The sequence below is a fragment of the Letharia columbiana genome (genome assembly GCF_014066305.1).
Source record: "Letharia columbiana isolate WasteWater2 chromosome Unknown Sc0000017_s0, whole genome shotgun sequence".
NCBI classification, from domain to species: Eukaryota; Fungi; Ascomycota; class Lecanoromycetes; order Lecanorales; family Parmeliaceae; genus Letharia; species Letharia columbiana.
In genome coordinates, this window is record NW_023501057.1 from 327,069 (window position 1) to 348,959 (window position 21,891).

General features: G+C 22.7%; 1 protein-coding gene across 1 annotated transcript; it reads right to left on the reverse strand.

Moving 5' to 3' along the window:
• Nucleotides 1-5,061: 5,061 nt before the first annotated feature.
• On the reverse strand, nucleotides 5,062-5,652 carry HO173_005991 (uncharacterized protein; the record flags this gene model as incomplete). The annotated part of the gene is made up of 2 exons (XM_037307903.1): nucleotides 5,062-5,355; nucleotides 5,416-5,652. The coding sequence occupies 2 exons, from the start codon at nucleotides 5,650-5,652 to the stop codon at nucleotides 5,062-5,064; spliced, it is 531 nt and encodes a 176-aa protein (XP_037165163.1).
• Nucleotides 5,653-21,891: the final 16,239 nt, after the last annotated feature.

The following is a 21,891-nucleotide window of genomic DNA, read 5'->3' on the forward strand; positions in this document are numbered from 1 at the left end:
CTAGATACTCGTTTCCACCCCCATTTGCACGTTACCCCTATTTGCACGCTCTTAAATCCGATAAATCCGATATAGATAGCTACCACTACTATGGCTACCACTATTACTCTTTTAAATAACTTACTATTATAGTCTATTATAATAGCCAATACTATAATATTATAATCACCGTCTATAGATCTAATATAATAGATATTTCTATTCTAAACTCAGATATAGTCTATTTTTATCTTAGCGATATATATATCTAAGTAGTATTCGATATTTCATCTAGACTATATAATGTAATAAGATATCTATTAAAAATACTATAAATTTTCTAACTAGTAACTAGCTACGAGTTATACTATATCTTATTATAAGTACTAGTCGAAAAGATATAATATAATATAAAATATTAATCTACTATATTATACTCTAATATAATATAAGTTATTAAGATTTATATAATCTCATATCTAATATAATATAGAATCTTAACGAAATATTTTACGATATAATATATCTGTAATATTATATTATGAAATAATATATATATGAAATATCTCGATTAGGATTTCTATATTTAGAAGTAGATATTCTAATTATTATTTTAGTTAATAATTACGCTAAATTAATAAGATATAGAATTAAATATAATTATATTTTATTACTTTATATATATGAAAGAAAGCGAGTTATATCTATTAATAATAAGAAAAGCTTATTTTCCTTTAATATTAGTTACGCGAAATCCGCTAACACTTCGTAATTAAAGTTATTAATAATAATTTTATATATTTATTACGTATTTTTAATATCGCTATCTAATATAAAATTATACGTATTATAATTATAGCCTTTTTATTAAATTATCGATCTAGAAAAATTAATATATTTCTTAGTATTCTCTCGAAAGTATCGTAGTTTAATATAATAAGTTATATTTTTTTAAGCTGTCTTCTCGCGATATATAAAAAAAGATTAGATATAGAAAGTATATAAAAGTATATTTAATGATTCTAGAATAGATTAACGATACTTATAATAATAATTAGAATTAAGAATTAGATATACTTAAATAAGAGATAGCTTTATATTACTCGTATAATAGCGATAATAATAATTAAGATTAAAATATTAATTTAGATAACGTAACTTTTATAGTAAACTTTTTATTATTATACGCTAGATTAATTACGTATAAATAAAGATTTATAATTTTATCTTTTAAATATAATTACGTTTAATATTTTAAGATTTTTATAATAGCTCGATACTTATTAATTAACGCGTTAATATTATTATATCTAAGCTATAATAGCGCTTATTATTAAGTTCTATATTACACTTTTAAATAGTTTAAAAAATAAGATTTATTTAATTATTAGCGCGTATAGTAGAATTATTTTTAATACTTATATCTTATTTAGCTTCGATATTATCTATTTTCTTTTAATTTAAGCTCTTATCTTTATCTATATATATAATAATTCACGCGATAAGCGAAACTCTAGACTTCTTTATAATTATACTCGCGTACTTTTTTTATATAATATTATTAAAATATAAGTCTATTAGAATAATAATTAGAATTAGAGATTACTTATTATTTATTTATTATATCTTATCTAATTTATTTAAAAGCTTATTTTTATTATAACGATAATATATTAATATATTTAACTTTACGCTTTTTAATAGTTATAGCGTAGTTAATAGCTAAGATATCGACTTTCTTTACTTTTTTAATTAGTTTCTCCTTAAATATAAATATATTTATTCGCTATCGCGATCTTTTAGTATTTTTATTTTAATTAAGTTTATTTTTTGCTTTTTATTTTAGCTAAGAGCTTAGTTATTATCTAATTAATCTATATTAAGATTCTTTAATATTACTATTATTATTAGTATTTAATATTTATTATAGTAAATTATTAGACTTAATCTTTTCTACTTTAATTACTATAAAAAGATAAATTAGTAAATATATATAAAAGAATTAAAGGGCTTATACGGATATCTATAAATATTAAGCTATTCTTAATTTTAATTAAAGCTTATTTTATTAAAAAGTGCGTTAATTCTAATAAGTATCGATATTAGAAATAAAGAGGATATATATTATACGCTATTATAAGTATATTATTATAGAGTTTAATTTAAAGAATAATTATTTTTATAAAGATAGTAAGACTTAAAAATAAGAAAGTAAGAACGAAATATACGAAAATTTTAATAAGTTATAGTAGTTTAGCGTTAGTTAAATTAGATAAAGATAATTACTTATTAACTCGCTCTTTTAAATCTTTTATCTTTTAATTTATATAGATTATAATAATAATTATAATTATTATAGAAGTAATTAAGATTATATTAAATAATAACGCTTAATAAATATAATTTACTTAAACTTAAATCTTTAAAATTAAAGAAAAAGCGTTTTATTAATATTTAATTTAAGCTAGATAATATAAAGTAATCTAAAAATTTAATATACGCGATAGATATCTAAGCTTTTCTTTCTCTCTCTTTCTTCTCTAAGACTTTCTTTTTTATATTAACTTTTCTTATTATTAGACTATCTTCTTTATATATTAGACTTCTATTTAAATAATCTAATATTATTATAATAATATTAAAAGTATAATATAGTCGTTAAGTTATATATTTATTTTTTATTTTTTAATAATTTTAAGCTAATATATAGATAGATCGCGTAAAGAGCTTAATTTATATACGCTTAATCTATTATTAATAAATCTTCGAAAAAATTAATATTATTCTAGAGTGCTAGATATAGCGTTAAAATAAAGTCTTTATTAGATATTATTATCGCTTTAATCGCTATCGTTATTACTTTAATAGATATCGCCTTTATTTTAATAGTATTAAAGCGTCGATGAAAATTAGATAGTATATTCTTCTAATTATTATTATACTTATTATATATAATTAACGCGAGCTATAACTTAAGCTTTACGCGAGATTTATTATTATTAAAAGTTAATTAATCTTATAATCTTAAAGCTTTTCTTCTAATATTTAATTCGTTAAATTATACTTAATTAGAATTTATTAAAACGCTATTATATTTAAAGATTTACTTTTAAAGTATTATATAAAATAATAGAAGTCTTTCTAGTTCGTTAATTTAAGAGTAAGCTTTTCGTTATTACGCTTTATAATTAGCTTTAATAATCTTTATTTAAATAGATATTTATCTTTATATAATATATAAAAAGCGAATTATATTATAGAAAAAGAATCTAAATTTTATAATTATTTTAGTTAAGCTATTTAAAGTAAAGAGAAGAATATATTTATCTTTAATTATTAAATTAGTTAATTATTATAAATATAATTATAAAATATAATTACGTATTATTAATTATTTTAGTAATTATAAAAAGTATAAAAGAAATGAAATTATATAATTAAGTATTTATAAACTTTTCTCTTCTAAGTATTTATTTTAATTTAGAGTTTAATCGCTATCTAATTAAAAAAGGGTAAGATATAAAAAATATATAAAAGTATATTTAATAATTCTAGAACGAATTAACGATATCTATAATAATAATTAAAATTAAGAATTAGATATACTCGAATAAGAGATAGCTTTATATTACTCGTATAATAGTAAAAGTAATAATTAAGATTAAAATATTAATCTAGATAGCGTAGCTTTTATAATAGATTTTTTATTATTATATATTAAATTAATTATATATTAATAAAGATTTATAATTTTATCTTCTAGATATAATTATATTTAATATTTTAAGATTTTTATAATAGCTTAATATTAATTAGTTAGTATATTAATATTATTATATCTAAGCTATAATAGAGTTTATTATTAAATTTTATATCGCGCTTTTAAGTAGCTTAAAAGATAAAGTTTATTTAATTACTAGCGCGTATAATAGAATTATTTTTAATATTTATATCTTATTTAGTTTTAATATTATTTATACTCTTATAATCTAAGCTTTTATCTTTATCTATATATATAATAATTTACGCGAAGAGTAAAACTCTAGACTTTCTTTAAATTACGCTCGCGTACTTTTTTATATAATATTATTAAAATATAAATCTATTTATTAGAATAATAACTAGACTTAGAAGTTATTTATCGCTTATTTATTATATTTTATTTAATCTACTTAAGAGCTTACTTCTATTTTTCTATTAAGTCTATTAATTAGATTAAAGTTTATATCTTATTTTTATATAAATATTTAATCGCGTATTAAATAATATTTTATTATTTAAGACTTTTAAATATAATCTAGCTAAGAAAAGAATCTATTATATAAAAAATTATAAATTATAATATATATTTTTATAGCGATAGAGAATTCTAATTATCTTTTTAATTATCGTTATTTAAAGATAACTATAATAGCGAAAAATATTTATATTCTTATTTTTAATCTAGAATTAGAATTACGTAATTAGCTTATTAAAGTTTTAAATTTAAATAATCTATACTCTTATAGAGGCGCTTAGATCGCTTAAGTATATTAGCGATATTCTTATATATTAATTTAATATTAATAAACTTAAAAGTCTCTTATATCTCTTCGCTCGCCTTATTAGATATAAATCTATATCTTACTATATTATAATTCTTAGACTATTATTTAGTCGATTCTAATAGTAATATTTATTCTTTTTTATTCTTAAGCGCTTATACTGTATAGTTTCTAAGAACTACGCATTTTATTTTAGTAAAAAATATATATAAGTGTTAAGGAATAGTTCTTAATATCATAATATTGGTGTGGTGTAAAGTTATTCTATTAATCTATGTGGTCTGCAGGCACATATGTGCGGAGGGGAGGCGCGCTAAGGCCTAATTGGTACTAGTGGCCCTATGTGAAGGATTCTCCGTAACAAGTGCCCACAAAAAACAGAGAAAGGCCATGTCCTCATGGCAAGAAGTATGCATGCATGATTTTTCGAATGCCGGAAAGAAATGGAGACACCGTGCCAATTAGTGGTGTGAATCCCATGAAATCTCCTGCCGCAGTGAAAACCTTTGAATAATGAAATGACTGTCAGAGCAAGACATCAGACGGTTTCAATTCGTCCAAATATGTATTGTCTGATGTCCTCCTGCAGAGGCCCAATTGGCTGTGATCGACGCAGTAGATCCTTCTCTTGTGTGCTCATTGCAGTGATGTACCATAATGTGATATTGCCCAGGCATGTGGAGATAGTAGGCCAAATCGTAGTGGTGTTCTCCGCTTGCTGAGTGATGATTTGACGCGGGATCGTGGAGAGCTGAGCCATGTCTTTGACGATGGTGGCCTTGTTGCCGCTTGGTTTCTCCGCAGTGTTCTCCGCAGTGTTCTCCGCAATTGCCTGTAGTGTTTCCTCCTCTTATTCAACTGGGTGCTCTGGCTGAGTGATCGACTGAGTGACTGGCTGAGTAGCTGGCTGAGTGGCTGACTGAGTGACTGGCTGAGTGACTGGCTGAGTGGCTTGCTGACGAAACTCATTGCGTAGTTGATTCATTTCAGTCCTTAGCATACCCATTTCAGTTCTTATTTCGGTTTTGAATATGGCCATTTCAGTTCTTAGTATACCTTGAAACAGAGCCATTATGCCCTGAAGCTGATCGTTCGAGATGCCGGGGATAAGTGGGCTAGAGGTAGACATAGTGATAGCCTATTGAAAGGTTCACTTGCTTGTATGCTTGCGTATAGTGACTCTGCGTAACAGGCTGAGTGCTAATAGATGAGCGATGAGGGGGTAGTGTTGACTGCTTGCGTATAGTGACTCTGCGTGACAAGCTGAGTGCTGATAGGTAAGCGATATGGATGTTGAGGTAGGTAGAGGCGTAGCGTGACTGGCCAGCACTATGGATGAGCGAATAAAATCAATAGACTCCTGTTGAGTAATCTTCAGGTGTTGCTACCATTTGTTAAGGAATAGTTCTTAATATCATAATATTGGTGTGGTGTAAAGTTATTCTATTAATCTATGTGGTCTGCAGGTACATATGTGCGGAGGGGAGGCGCGCTAAGGCCTAATTGGTACTAGTAACCCTATGTGAAGGATTCTCCGTAACAATAAGAAGAGAAAATAGTAAATTTTTTTAGATTTTATAATTGAAGGTAATTAATAAGTAAGTTTAATATAAGTAAGATTAATATATAAATAATAAGTCTATTTAAATATAGATTAGAATATTAAAATTAAAATTAATATAGAGAAAAATTTATATTAATAAATATTATTTTAGCGATTTTTTTTTAAGAAATTTTTTATAAGTTATATAAGACTTTTATGTAATAAGAATAAATATTCTTTTAAGAGTCTATTATATCTTCGAAAATTTTTAGATATTTAATTTTCTTTCTAATAGATTTAATTATAATTTACTATACTCGTTACTATAGTAAGAAAATATCGATAAATACTTCGATTTTTTATACTTATATCTTTTCTATTAACATTATTATAAAATTTATATTCTCTAAAAGAAGTTAAGAGTTTTTAAATCGCTTAATCTTTTAATTAATAATATTTAATTATATATCGATAATTATATCTTTATTTTCTTTCTTTATATCGAGTTACTTATCGCGCTCTATATTAATATTCTTAATAAAATCTAGAATTAAAATTATATTTAGCGAATTTAATCGTTTATAGAGTTTATTATCTTCGATATAATATATAAAATATTATATATAAATACTAGTTATAATATTAGAAAGATATTAGAATAATTATAATAATAATTAGAATTTATAATAAGTATATTAATTATATATAATATATTTAATAATCTTTTTTTTATTTTCTTTTTTTCTTAGAAGTAGTTATTTAATATTTAAAGAAAGTTAAAAGTTTTTTCTTAGCTATAAATTTCGCTATTATATCTATATTATTTTATTTTCTTAAAATTACTTTTAATAATTTATATATATTTAAACTTATTAAATATTAGCGCGACTTTACTATATTCTTATTTTTAGAATATTTATCTATTATTTTTCGCATTTTACTATTATTTAAGTTTTTAAGATATTTTTATTTTTTTAGAGGTAATATAATAGAGTGAATTAGAGTTATTGTCTTTATTAATAATATTAGCTTTTATAATATTAAGAAATAATAGAAAATATATAAATTTATTTATTTATTTATTTAATTAAACTCTTATTTAAGATAGTTATAATAATAATTTTTATATAAAAAGTTTATTATAAGATATTAAAGAATATATTATAAAGAGTATATTAGTATTATAATAGAAATAATAAGAAAATTTAAGTAGAATTATATTATTATAGAAGGTAATATAATTAGAAAAAGTATTAGAAAAAACTAGAATATAAGAAAATTTAAGAACGCGTTATTAAAAAAATAGGCTAGTTTACTAGCGCGTTTTCGCGTTTTTTTAAAATCTTATTTATAAAAATATTTAATACTAATTTTCAATATTATAAAGTCGGATTTTAATCGAATTTTTTTAAATTTGATAATCTAATTAGAATAGTTAAGGATTATTATTAATAATAGACTTTTTTTAGCTTTTATATAATAATAGATATCTATTTTAAGCTTTTAAAAATCTAGATCTAAGAATTCTATAAAATAAGTTTATCTTTTTTAAGATTTTATTTTACGCTTTCGATTTATTATACGTATTTTCTCTTTTAAAGAATTATTAGAAAGATAATTAGAATATTAATTAGGCCGCTTATTTTTAGAATACTATTTATTTTATATTTATATTTAAAAAGATATAGTAATAAATATAGATATTTTTAATTAAGAATTTTTATTAATAAACTCTTAACTAGTTACTTAGTTTTTTAATTCTAAAAAAATATTAGATTAGCTAGAAGGTTTTAAAAGCGATAAATTAGAAAATTCTTAAAATAGTTAATTAGAAAGTTTTAAAGATATTTAATTAGAAAGTTCTTAAAGTAGTTAATTAGAAAGTTCTAGAGATATTTAGTTAGAAAGTTCTAGAAGTAATTAATTAGAAAGTTTTAGAGATAATTAGCTAGAAAGTTCTAGAAATAATAAATTATAAAGTTCTAAAAGTAGTTAGCTAGTAGATTTAGATAATAGTTTATTAATAAATCTAATTATATTAGAAGAAGAAGAGATAGACTTTACTATAAAAGAAGTTTAAGATTAGAAATTTTTAGTATATAATAAGAATAGTAATATTATAATCTAGCGGTAAATTTTATAACGAATTTATATAAATTTATTAATTTTAATATATAAATAATTAGTATAATTAGAAGAAGAAGGAATAACTCTTATAAGTTTAATTATTATAATAAGAAAGAATTTAGATATAATCTTCTCTTTTCTAATTATTATTCTAATTATCTAACTTTTTAAATTAGATAAACTTAAGAATATATTAAAAAGAATAAAGAGTTAATATATATATTCGATAACGATATATCTAGCGATAATGATAATACTTTATTTTAAGATTAGACTATCTCTTAATCTCGAGATATTATCTATAAGAGTAGAAATTTTAATAATATATATAATAAAAATATTAAAATTATAATAGTTAAAGAATGTCTATTTACGCGTAAATTATTAAAAAAGAATAAATATAATAAGAAACTTAGAAAGAGGAGATCTAATATATTTCTCGCGGCGGTTATAATAGATGAAATAGTATTTTAAATATTATTAATAGTAAAAGTAGCTAGAAAGTCGAGTAATAAAACTTTTAGAAAATCTATTATAAGCGAGAAAGGTATAGATAAGAGAAAAAGCGTTATTAATTATATATTTAAAATAAGAAAATTATATAGATTTTATCTAGATAGTAAATTTAATCTTATATATATTTTTAATTATCTTTCTAATTATAGTCTACTAGCTATCGCCCTTCGCGAAATTAAATACTTTTAGAAATTAATTATACTATCAGTATATATAATAGAATAAGGTAGGGCTGAACTAGAAAACCTTGAATTTGTATGTGCAGCCAATCATCAATTCGTCAGGTCTACGCTTTTTGGTTAGACACCGCGGGTAAACAAATTAGCGTCCGCAACCATCAAAAATCTACAAAAATCTATGTGCAGAAGTCTTATCCTCTGAAATAACCAGCTCCCTACGGATGCTGTTTCTTCATAATTTGGTAAATTGTAGAGCTCAGTGTGCGCTTTCTAAAGCTGTAAAAATATTGAAGTTTGGCCTACTATTGGTGGGTTAAACTGACATTCAAATATCGTAGTCACACCAAATGCGTCCGGGACGGGATCGGATAATAATCCTTCCACCTGTTTGTGTAACCATTCTTCTTCTACAATTCTACCAATCCACCAATTATGAATAAATTCGCCCTCGATACCCCTCGCCCAAATGTTGCTAAGTATCTAAGGCACGTATCCCTTCCGCCCGTCTTTTGAACCCCTTACTAACGCCCTCAGGCCACCCCTCGGCGAATCCGCTACTACTAGCAATCGAGGCCGCAGCCCAACAGCTACCTACTACTACTCATAAACGCGTTAGAAGGCCCTCAAAAAGAGCCCGAACGGATACGTCCTCCCCTACATACTCCTCCCAAGCCAGCGATAGGTGGGTTAAACTGACATTCAAATATTGTAATCACACCAAACGCGTCCGGGATCGGATAATAATCCTTCCACCTATTTGGGTAACCATTCTTCTTCCACCATTCTACCAATTCTACCAATTCCACCAATATGAACACATTTACCCTCGGTACCCTCGCACTCAGTTAAACAAGAGGAGGATCTACAACAGGCGAATGCGGAGAACACTGCGGAGAACACTGCGGAGAACACTGCGGAGAACATTGCGGAGACAGTTATCAGCAGCAGTGACACAACAGGCCTACTCTCCACGGTCTCACACCAATCCACTCAGCCAGTGCAAGAGAAGTCAATACAGTAGGCGAATGCGGAGAACACTGCGGAGAAACCAAGCGGCAACAAGGCCCCCAGCACCAAGAACACGGCTCAGCTCTCCAAGATCCCACGTCATATACTCTCCACGGTTCCACATCAAATCATCACTCAGCAAGCGGAGAACACCACTGCAACTTAGCCTATCATCCCCACTGCATTAAGGAGTAAGAGGAGGAACTACAACAGGCAAATGCGGAGAACACTACGGAGAAACCAAGCGGCAACAAGGCCACCATCGTCAAGAACACGGCTCAGCTCTCCAAGATCCCACGTCATATCAGTCATCCACTCAGTCAGCCACTCAGCTAGCCACTCAGTCTGATACTCTACAGGAGGAGGAGCAAGAGGAGGAACTACAACAGGCGAATGCGGAGAACACTGCGGAGAACATTGCGGAGATAGTCATCAGCAGCAGTGACACAATAGGCCTACTCTCCACAGTCTCACACCAATCCACTCAGCCAGTGTAAGAGAAATCAATACAGCAGGCGAATGCGGAGAACACTACGGAGAAACCAAGCGGCAACAAGGCCCCCAGCACCAAGAACACGGCTCAGCTCTCCAAGATCCCACGTCATATACTCTCCACGGTTCCACATCAAATCATCACTCAGCAAGCGGAGAACACCATTGTAACTTAGCCTGTCATCTCCACTGCATTAAGGAGTAAGAGGAGGAACTACAATAGGCAAATGCGGAGAACACTGCGGAGAACACTATGGAGAACACTGCGGAGAAACCAAGCGGCAACAAGGCCACCATCGTCAAGAACACGGCTCAGCTCTCCAAGATCCCACGTCATATGCTCTCCACGGTTCCACATCAAATCATCACTCAGCAAGTGGAGAACACCACTGCAACTTGGCCGTTCCACATCAAATCATCACTCAGCAAGCGGAGAACACTACTGCAACTTGGCCTGTCATCCCCACTGCATTAATATGGTACATCACTGCAATAACGTCACAAGAGGAGGATCTACTATTACAGTCAATTGGGCCTCTACAGGAGGAACATCGGACGATACATATTTGGACGAATTGAAACCGTCCGATGTCTACAGCTATTTCATTATTCGAAAGATTTCACTGCGGCAGGAGATATTGTGGGATTCACACCACTAATTGGCACGTTGTCTCCATTTCTTTCCGGTATTTCGATACTTCTTGCCATAAGGACGTGGCCTTTCTCTGTTTTTTATAGGCAATTATTATGGATCAATCCTCTACACTTAATACACCTTCCTAATTAGGCCTTAGCGCGCCTCTCTCCGCACATATATGCCTATATGTAGGTCAAAAACGTATAGCAAGCGATCAGAGTTCGATTTGACTTAGGGCTAGGGCTAAAATTCGATTTAACTTAGAAAAATCCAACTCCATGAATTTAATTCATGGGCCTTTACTTGTTAATTTTAAAAGCTTTATTTTAAAGACTTATTTAAGAAATTTCGTTAGATATAAGAAATAATATTAAGTATTATTAGTAAAATTCTATTATTAAGATAATATAGAAGATAATAGAATTTTTTCTATTTAATAATTTTTCAAGTAAGACTTTTTATTATTTTTATACGAAATTCGCTAATAATAGAATATAGATATTTAATTATTAGTAATTTATAATAAATATATAATATTATAGATTAAGGATATATTACTTTTATATAGACTTTTAAAATTATATAATATTAAGCTATATATAAGTATAAAGATAGATTAAAAGCTTATAGTTTAGTTTAGATAGATTATTAAACTACTATAAATAATAGAATAAAAAACTTTATAATTAAATTATTAACTTTTTTAATTTATAATATAACTCTTAATTATAATATTACTTATAAGATTATATTCTACTTCGAATTCTAGTTATCTTTAAAATTAATATTATATAATATATTTAATTTATAATTTAAAAGATTTATATTATACTAAAAAATTAATATTTTTTATTATTATAAAATTATTTATATTATAATTATAGTTTTAATATAAATATATATTATATTTTCTTATCTAATTATTAATAATTATATATTTTTATAGATTCTTATTATTATCTTAAAAAATAAAAGATTTTATTAAAGTCTATATATATTTAATTATTATATTAATTCTTAATTTAGAATTCTAATTATCTTTATAATTAATATTATATAAAATTATTAATTTATAATTCTAAAAAATTATATTATATTAAAAAATTAAAATAAGTTATTATTATAAAATTATTTATATTATAATAATAGTTTTAATATAGAAGTATATTTATTATACTTACTTATTTAATTAATAAATACTATATTTATATAATAGATTCTTATTATTATCTTAGAAAATAAAAGATTTTAATTAAAATCTATTAGATATTTATTTATTATATTAATCTTAAATTTATATTTAATTTAGAATTCTAATTATCTTTATAATTAATACTATATAAAGTATTTAATTTATACTTTTAAAAAATTATATTATATTAAAAATTATATTCTATTAAATTATAAAAAAAATTTATTATTATAAAATTATAAGTATTATAAGTATAGTTTAAATATCTTATTTTCTTATTTAATTAATAAGTATTATATTTAATAATAGATTTCTATTATTATCTTAAAAAATAAAAGATTCTATTAAAATCTATAAGATATTATATTTTTTATGAGTAAAGATTTATGAATTAAATTTATAATTATTTTTTTAATTAGAGCTATTGAGTAAATAAATAAGCGATCTTTAGTAAGCGAATTTTGATAAGCGGGCTATTCGGCTGTTGAGCGAACTTTAATAAGCGATATTTAAATTTCTTACGCTTTATCAATTATTAGATTAAATTTAGAAATTCTTTTTTTATTTAAAAGTTCTTATTTTATTCTATAATTTTAGAAAGAAATCTTAAAATTTTAATAGAAAATAAAAAAGTTATTTTAAAATTAAATAATATATATCTATTTTTTAATTAGGGCTATTTAATTACATTTTTTTTATAATTATAAATATTAATTTATTTACTCGCGATAATTTAGTTAATTTAATTAAAAAGCGTAGTAACTCTAAATTTATAATTAACTATATATATAAATTTAAGATTTTTAAGCTTAGCTCTATCTTATTCTATTATATATATTAATAGAATTAATTATTAATTACTAACTAACTTATTAATATATAATTAAACCCATAAACTTTTCTTTAGATTTAAACTTAAATTCTTCTTTAAGTTTTTTATTATATCTATTTTATTCTTCTTTATCTAAAAATCTTATAATTTTATAATATTAATTATTATCTTAAGTTTTATATAAGCGCTATAAATTAAGATAAAAACGATAAGCTTTTTATATATTACTTCTTTCTTTTTTTTTTTTTCTTTTATTTATTATAATATTATAATAATTAGAAAGATAATTAGAAAGATACTTAGAAGTTATATTCTATTTTCTTCTTATAAAATATCTTTTAAATATTATTATTTATAGATCTAGTAAATATATATACTATAAAATTAATATAATAGTAATTTTATATAGTAAAAAGATAAATAATAATAGAATTATAAATAATCTATTATTAAAAATAAAAGATAAGATTCTCTATTATTATAAAGTGAAATTAAATTTATAATTTTAATTATATATATAGAAGTAAACGATATAAACGATCTTTAGCGAATACTTCGCGATAATAATCTTTTAATTAAATTCTTCTTATTTTTATCGCTATTAAAGTCTCGTAATTATCTAATTAATATTAAAAATTATAAGTATAAAGCGATAGAAGAGCTCTCTTAGAATTTTTATATTATTAAATCTTATTAATATATAATAGCTCTCGAAGTATATAATTTATTTAAAGCTTGATTATAAAAAGTATATAATATTAATCTTAATATAATATTAATTATAAGAGGTAAAGTTAAAAATATAAATAGATTTAAAAGCGTAAGTTTAGAGAAGTAGAAAAAAATATTATAAGAGATTAAAGATATATATTTTTATAAATAATAAGATTAATTATATTATAGTATTATTAGATATTAATATATATAATTTTTTTATTTAGTATTTTAAAGGGAAAGTATATATCTATATTAGTTATATAATTAAGTCTAAATAATTAAAAATAGAAAAGTATTATTAATAATAATAAGAGTATAACTTCGCAATAAAAAGATTTAATAGAGAAGAAAATATTAAATAATTCTATCTATTTCGTAATTTTAAGATAAATAGAAAAAGAGAAAGAATAAGAGATAAGTATATTATTAAGAAATAACTTAAAGTTATTAATTAGATTATCTAATATAATCGAGTAATCTTATAAATAAAGATTACTTTTTATTTTTATTAGTATATATAATAGAATAAGGTAGGGCTAAACTAGAAAATCTTAAATTTATATATATAGTCAATTATTAATTCGTTAGGTCTACGCTTTTTAATTAGACACCGCGGGTAAATAAATTAGCGTCCGCAACTATTAAAAATCTATAAAAATCTATATATAGAAGTCTTATCCTCTAAAATAACCAGCTTTCTATGAATGCTATTTCTTTATAATTTCGTAAATTATAGAGCTTAATATACGCTTTCTAACGCTATAAAAATAATGAAGTTTAATCTACTATTAGTGAATTAAATAAATATTTAAATATAATAGTTATAATAGCCATATCAGACGCGTCCGGAATCGAATAATAATAATCCTTTCATCTATTTATATAATTATTCTTCTTTTATTATTTTATTAATTCTATCAATTCCATTAATATAAATATAATCGTCTTCGATATCTAGGCACGTATACCTCTATTATTTACCTCTTAAAGTCTCTATTAACGCCTCTAAGCTATCTCTTAACAAATCTGTTATTACTAATAATCGAGGCCATAAGCGAGCTTAATAGCTATTTATTACTACTTATAAACGTATTAAAAAGCTCTTTAAAGAGCTCGAACGAATACGTTCTCTCCTATATACTTCTTTTAAGCCAGCGATAATATCTTTTAATCTAGCGATACTACCTCTTAAGACGCATCTTTCTTCTCTACTTATTCTTTATTACTCTATTTTAAAGCCTCTTAACATATATTAAATCCTAAACATCGTTAAAAAGAAGCTTCTAAAAATATAATAATTATATTAAACGCGTTCGAGATTAAATAATAATCCTTCCATCTATTTATCTAATTATTCTTCTTTTATTATTCTATTAATTCTATTAATTCCATCAATATAAATATATTTACCCTCGATACCCTCGCACTTAATTAAATAAGAGAAGGATCTACAATAAGCGAATACGAAGAATATTATGAAGAATACTACGAAGAATACTATAAAGAATACTACGAAGAAACTAAGCGATAATAAGACCACTATCGTTAAGAATACGGCTTAGCTCTCTAAAATCCCACGTTATATACTCTCCACGATTCCACATTAAATTATTACTTAGTAAGCGAAGAATATCACTATAACTTAGCCTATTATCCCCACTATATTAAGGAGTAAGAGGAGGAACTATAACAGGCAAATGCGGAGAACACTGCGAAGAACACTGCGGAGAATACTGCGGAGAACACTACGGAGAACACTGCGGAGAACACTGCGGAGAAACTAAGCGACAATAAGGCTACCATCGTCAAGAACACAGCTTAGCTCTTCAAGATCTCACGTCATATCAGTCATCCACTCAATTAGCCACTCAGCTAGCCACTCAGTCTGATACTCTATAAGAGGAGGAGTAAGAGAAGAAACTACAACAGGCAAATGCGGAGAATACTGCGGAGAATACTGCGGAGAATACTGCGGAGAATACTGCGGAGAAATCAAGCAATAATAAGATTATTATCGTTAAGAACACGGCTTAACTCTTTAAGATTCTATATTATATTAATTATTTACTTAGTTAGCTACTTAGCTAGTTACTTAATCTAATACTCTATAAGAGAAGAAATAAGAGAAGAAACTATAATAGATAAATGCGGAGAATACTATAGAGAAATCAAGCGATAATAAAGTTACTATTGTTAAAAACACGACTCAACTCTTTAAGATCCTACGTTATATACTCTCTATGATTCTATATTAAATTATTACTTAGTAAACGAAAAATACTATTATAACTTAATTTATTATCTCTACTATATTAAGAAGTAAGAGAAGAAACTATAATAGATAAATGCGAAGAATACTATAAAGAATACTATAGAGAATACTACGGAGAAACTAAGCGATAATAAAATTATTATTATTAAGAATACGGCTTAGCTCTTTAATATCCCACGTTATATGCTCTCTATAATTTCATATTAAATTATTACTTAGTAAGTGAAGAATACTACTATAATTTAGTCTATTATTCTTACTATATTAATATAATATATTACTATAATAATGTTATAAGAGAAGAATCTACTATTATAATTAATTAGGCCTCTATAGAAGAAATATCGAATAATATATATTTAAATAAATTAAAATCGTCCGATATCTTACTCTAATAGCTATTTTATTATTTAAAAGATTTCACTACGGTAGGAGATAATACGGGATTTACACCACTAATTAATATATTATCTTCATTTCTTTCCGATATTTCGATACTTCTTATTATAAGAATATAGTCTTTCTCTATTTTTTATAGGCAATTATTACGAATTAATTCTCTACACTCGATATACCTTCCTAATTAGGCCTTAGCGCGCCTCTCTTCGTATATATATATCTATATATTATATAGATTAAATTAATTTTATAGTAGTAAAAGTAGGTTAAAAATACACAGCAAGCGATTAGAGTTCGATTTGACTTAGAAAAATTTAACTCTATAAATTTAATTTATAGGCCTTTACTTATAATAATTTAAAAGTTTTAATAGAGGGTTTATTAGTCTCTACGAGTGAAAATAACATATATTAGCTCTTATAATTACGAACTTTATTATACAATTAAAATATATAAATATAGAGATTTTACGATATAGAACTATTCTTCTAAGATTAATTATAAGATATACTATTATTATTTCTTATATATATAAAATTATTAATTTATAATTTTTAGATTAAAAAAATATATAATTATATATAAACGAATTTTATAGTAAATATTCTTTTTATTTATTACTCTCTCTTTAATAAAAGTATATTAAAAATTATCTAGACTAATTAATTAAAATTCGACTTATTATTTTTATATATTTATTTTAATAAGATCGAGCGCGTAGTATAGAGGAATTTGATAATATAGTAATTTAATATAAATAATAATAATTTTCTAGATTTATTAGACTCGACTAAATAATAATCGAAGAATTACGATTATATATTAAATAAATAAAAATTAAATAAAGACGACGATAAGGTAGAAGAGATCTTTTAAATAATAATTAATAACTATAATAATAAGATTTCGAATCGCTTTTTATTTTTATTATCGAGATATAAATACTTAGATATAAGAGCTTAAAAGAAGAGATTATAATAGATTTCGCTATTTATTAATTAGAAAAATACTTAGAATTCTATAATATAAATTCTTTTCTTTTATATTGAATATTAATTCTTAGAGTTTATAAATTTTTTTTAAGATAATTAAGAGATAGTAGATTTATTAATATATTATCTAATAACTCTTCGCCGTCGATCTCTCGATTCTTTATAAAAGTTACTTTTTATACTTAATAATAGCGAAGTAATAACTTTATATTATTAAGTTTTTAGTCGTTTACATTATCTATCTTATAAATCTCTTTAATATTTCTATTAAGAGTTATAATTAATTTTAAGATATAATTCTTTTTAATTATAATATCTTTTTTACGTAATAAGTACTTTCTATTTATAGATATATCTAGAAATAAATAATACTTCTCAATTAAGGTTTATATTTTAGATATCTATATTTATTAAGTATACGTTTTTCTTTAAATCTTTCTTTTTATTAGCTTTAATATTTCTATTAAATTTATCTTTATCTTTCTTTCTTAACTTTTTAACTTTTTCTTTTTTAATCTTATAAATAATATCTTAAATTCCTACTATTATATTAAATTCTTACTTTTAATTTAATTTATATTAAATTCGTTTATAGTTATTATTTAACTTATAATACTATAAAATTTAAGAATCTAAGATCTTATTTTATACTCTCGATATATATATATAATTAATATTATTACTTAAGATTCTTCGTTAAAGTAATTACTATTACGCCTTAAGTATCCCTTTACTTACTTATATCTAATATTTCTTCTCTCTCTTATACGCGTAATAGATATAGTTAATTCTATAATCTAGATCTTAAATTTTAGACTTCGCGTAGAGCTAAAATAATACTTTATAATAATTAAATATAAATTTCTAATTTTTAGCGTTTAATTAGATTTTAAGCGTACTTTTATAAATTAAAAAGAAATATTTATCGATCGATCTTTAATCTCGATATTTTTATTTTATTAAATATCTTTATAGATAAAGTTATCGATGATATAAGAATATAGAGATAATAGAAATTTTATACTCTCATAGATTATCTTAATAAGCTTTTATAAAAAAATCCATATTTATAAATTATTCGAATTCTTATTTAATCTATAAGCGCGTTTTATAGTTTAGTTATATTTTATTTATATAGATTAATACTAAGTACTATCTCTTTCTTAGTAATCTTCTTATTAATAATATAGATTATATTTAGATTCTTATTTTTAATCTAGTTTATACTAAAATCGTTTATAGTTATTATTTAACTTATAATACTTTAGAATTCGAGAATTCGAGATTTTATATTTCGTATTAAAATCATTAGCTATATATCTATTTGAATAAGAAGTTCTTATTAATAAAGGGGATATAAAGAGATCGTTATTAGAAGAATAAATTTATATATTTTTTAATAATTAGAAAGATAATTAGAATTCTATTCTATATTAAGTATCTTAACCCTCTTCTATCTAAGTAAAGCACTTTTAACTATTTTATTCTTATTATTTATATACTCTCTCTTATTATATATTAATATATTATTTATATAAGCTTTATATTCTTAATTATTAATATAACTCTTTTATTATAAATAGCGTAGAGATTATTAATTATATAATTTATTAATAGAATAACAACTTAATAGAAAGCTAATATATAATGAAATTTCGATATTAGAGCCGCTTCGATAGCTTTTTATAACGTATTTAATATAGAAGTCTAAATTTATATAGTATGATAAGGTGATAATATTATATTAATAATCTCTTATACTATATAGATAAAATATCTTTTTAAAAGAAATAAATTAGTTAATTTCTAATATCTTTTAATCTCCTATAAAGTAATAGCTAAAATATTATTAATTATATATATATATTACTTATTAATATATTATATTACTATACTTACTTTCTTACTTTTAATATCGATTTTTAATCTTTATAAGTAAAGATCTCGATATACTCTTTCTTATAATCTTTATATCGAAAGCGCGAATGACTAAAGGCTTACTCTATTCGATTTTTTTCGTAATTATTTTTTTACGACTAGAAGACTTTAGAATTTTCTTTTAACTTAAAGCCTTAATATAAAGATTAAACGAGTAATTATTTAATTAATTATTTATATTATTAAGAAGATTATTAAGATCTATATTATCTTTTAAATAAGTCGACTTACTATATAAATTAATATCGCTATCTCTATATAACGATAATATAATAGAATTACTATCGAGATTAATAATTATTAATAATATATTATTATTAAGTTAGATTAAGATAAATAAGATAAAATAATTATAATATAAAATATTAATAAGAGAAAATATTTAAGATATTAAGAAAGAAAGAAAGAGAGAATTTTTACTTATAACTTTAATATTTTAAAATCTATCTAGCGTTATATTAGCGAAGTCTATTAAATTTAATCTATTAAATAACGCTATATAATATAATAATTATATTTCTAATTATTATTATAATTATATTAATTAACTCTAAAGAAATTAATTTTTTAATTAGAAGATTTATATCTAAATATTTAATAACTATATATTAGAATATATTTACTTTAAATTCTAGATATAAATATTTTTATTTTTAGATGAGATAAAGAAGCTATAGATTTAGAACTAAATATTATTAAGGATTATCTACTATTTTCTATCGTATTTTAGCTATTTACGATTATTAATATACTTATTAATAAGAAAAATATACTATTACTATACGAATTTAATTATAATATTAATAATAATTATAGAAACTAAAGCTATCGAATATAAAAATATCTATTAATAAGAAAGGCGTATTATTATTATACGAATTTAATCGCGATACTAGTAGTAACTATAGAAACTAAAGCTATTAAATATAGAAATACCCGCTAATAAGAAAGGCGTACTATTATTATACGAATTTAGTCGCGATATTAGTAGTAATTATAGGAATTAAAGTTATCGAATATAGAGATACCCGCTAATAAGAAAGGCGTATTATTGCTATACGAATTTAGTCGCGATATTAATAGTAATTATAGAAATTAAAGTTATTAAATATAGAAATACTCGCTAATAAGAAAGATATATTATTATTATATAAATTTAGTCGCGATATTAATAATAACTATAGAAATTAAAGCTATCGAGTATAGAGATATAATCTTTAATTTAATATAGATTTTAGAATAAGAAGCCTCTTTTATTAAAGCAGTGGTATTTTTATAAGCGTATATTTATATTTAAATCGATTTAAAGAGTTTTATTCTATAAATATAAAATATATAAAATTATTAGATTAAGTATAATAGCTAAATATTATTAATTAAGCGTAATAAATAAAATAATAATTAGAATATCTTATTCTCAATTTAGAATAGTTTTTCTTTTATTTATTATATATTTTCTTTTTATAAAAACTACGTCTAGACTTTAATAATACTATATTATTATTTATAAGCTTATATCTTATTATAATTATTTAAAAAGTTATATATCTTTTAATTATAAAGTAATTCTTTTTATATAAAATATATATAATTAAGCCGCTAGATATTAGTTAATAATTTTCTTTATTTATAATTATTAAAGAGTAAGTTATATTATTAAAATCGCTTACTAATTTTATTTTTATAGTTTCTTAAAGTGTTTATAGTATAGAGATTTAAATTTAAAGCGAACTAATTAATTTTAAAGCTATATAAATTAAGATCTTCTTTATTACTTAAGTAAATATAATTTAAAAAATAATTAAGTTTATTAATCTCTACTATTCGCGGATTTCTTTTAATATATAAGCTTTTAAGTCTAATTAGTAATAATATAATTAGTATATATAATTAACTTATTATCTAATTTAGATATATATAATTAATATAATTATATACTTTTTTTATTTATAATTATACTTTTTAAATTTCGTATATAATCTTCTAATCTTCGCCTTCGCGAAGTCTTATCTTTACTTCGCTTCGATAATTTAAATAAGTCTGAATTAGTAATTAATAAATTATTAGTAATTTCTTAAGCTTTCGCGATTATTAAGTTAATGGCTTTAATAGATAATAATATTATATATTAACGAATTATAATTAATATTATAATTAATTATTATATTAAGAGATATAGCGCTATTAGATATATACTTACTTTATAGAAATAATATTATTAATCTAATTTAATTATAGAATATAGAGAAAATAATTTTATTTTCTTTAGATATAGATAGTATCGTAATAAATAAATATATTATAATATAAATACTATAATAATAAAAAGAATTTTTAAAAAAAAGAGAGTAAATTAGAAAAGAATAATATTAAGTATTCGTTATCGAGCTAATTAATATTATATAATTAAAATCTTATTAAAATAAAATACTATTTAAAGATAGATTAAGTTTAAATATTAATTAGAAAGCTAATTAGAAAAAGAAATTAACTTCTTTTTTATTAATATATATCGTAAAGTTAT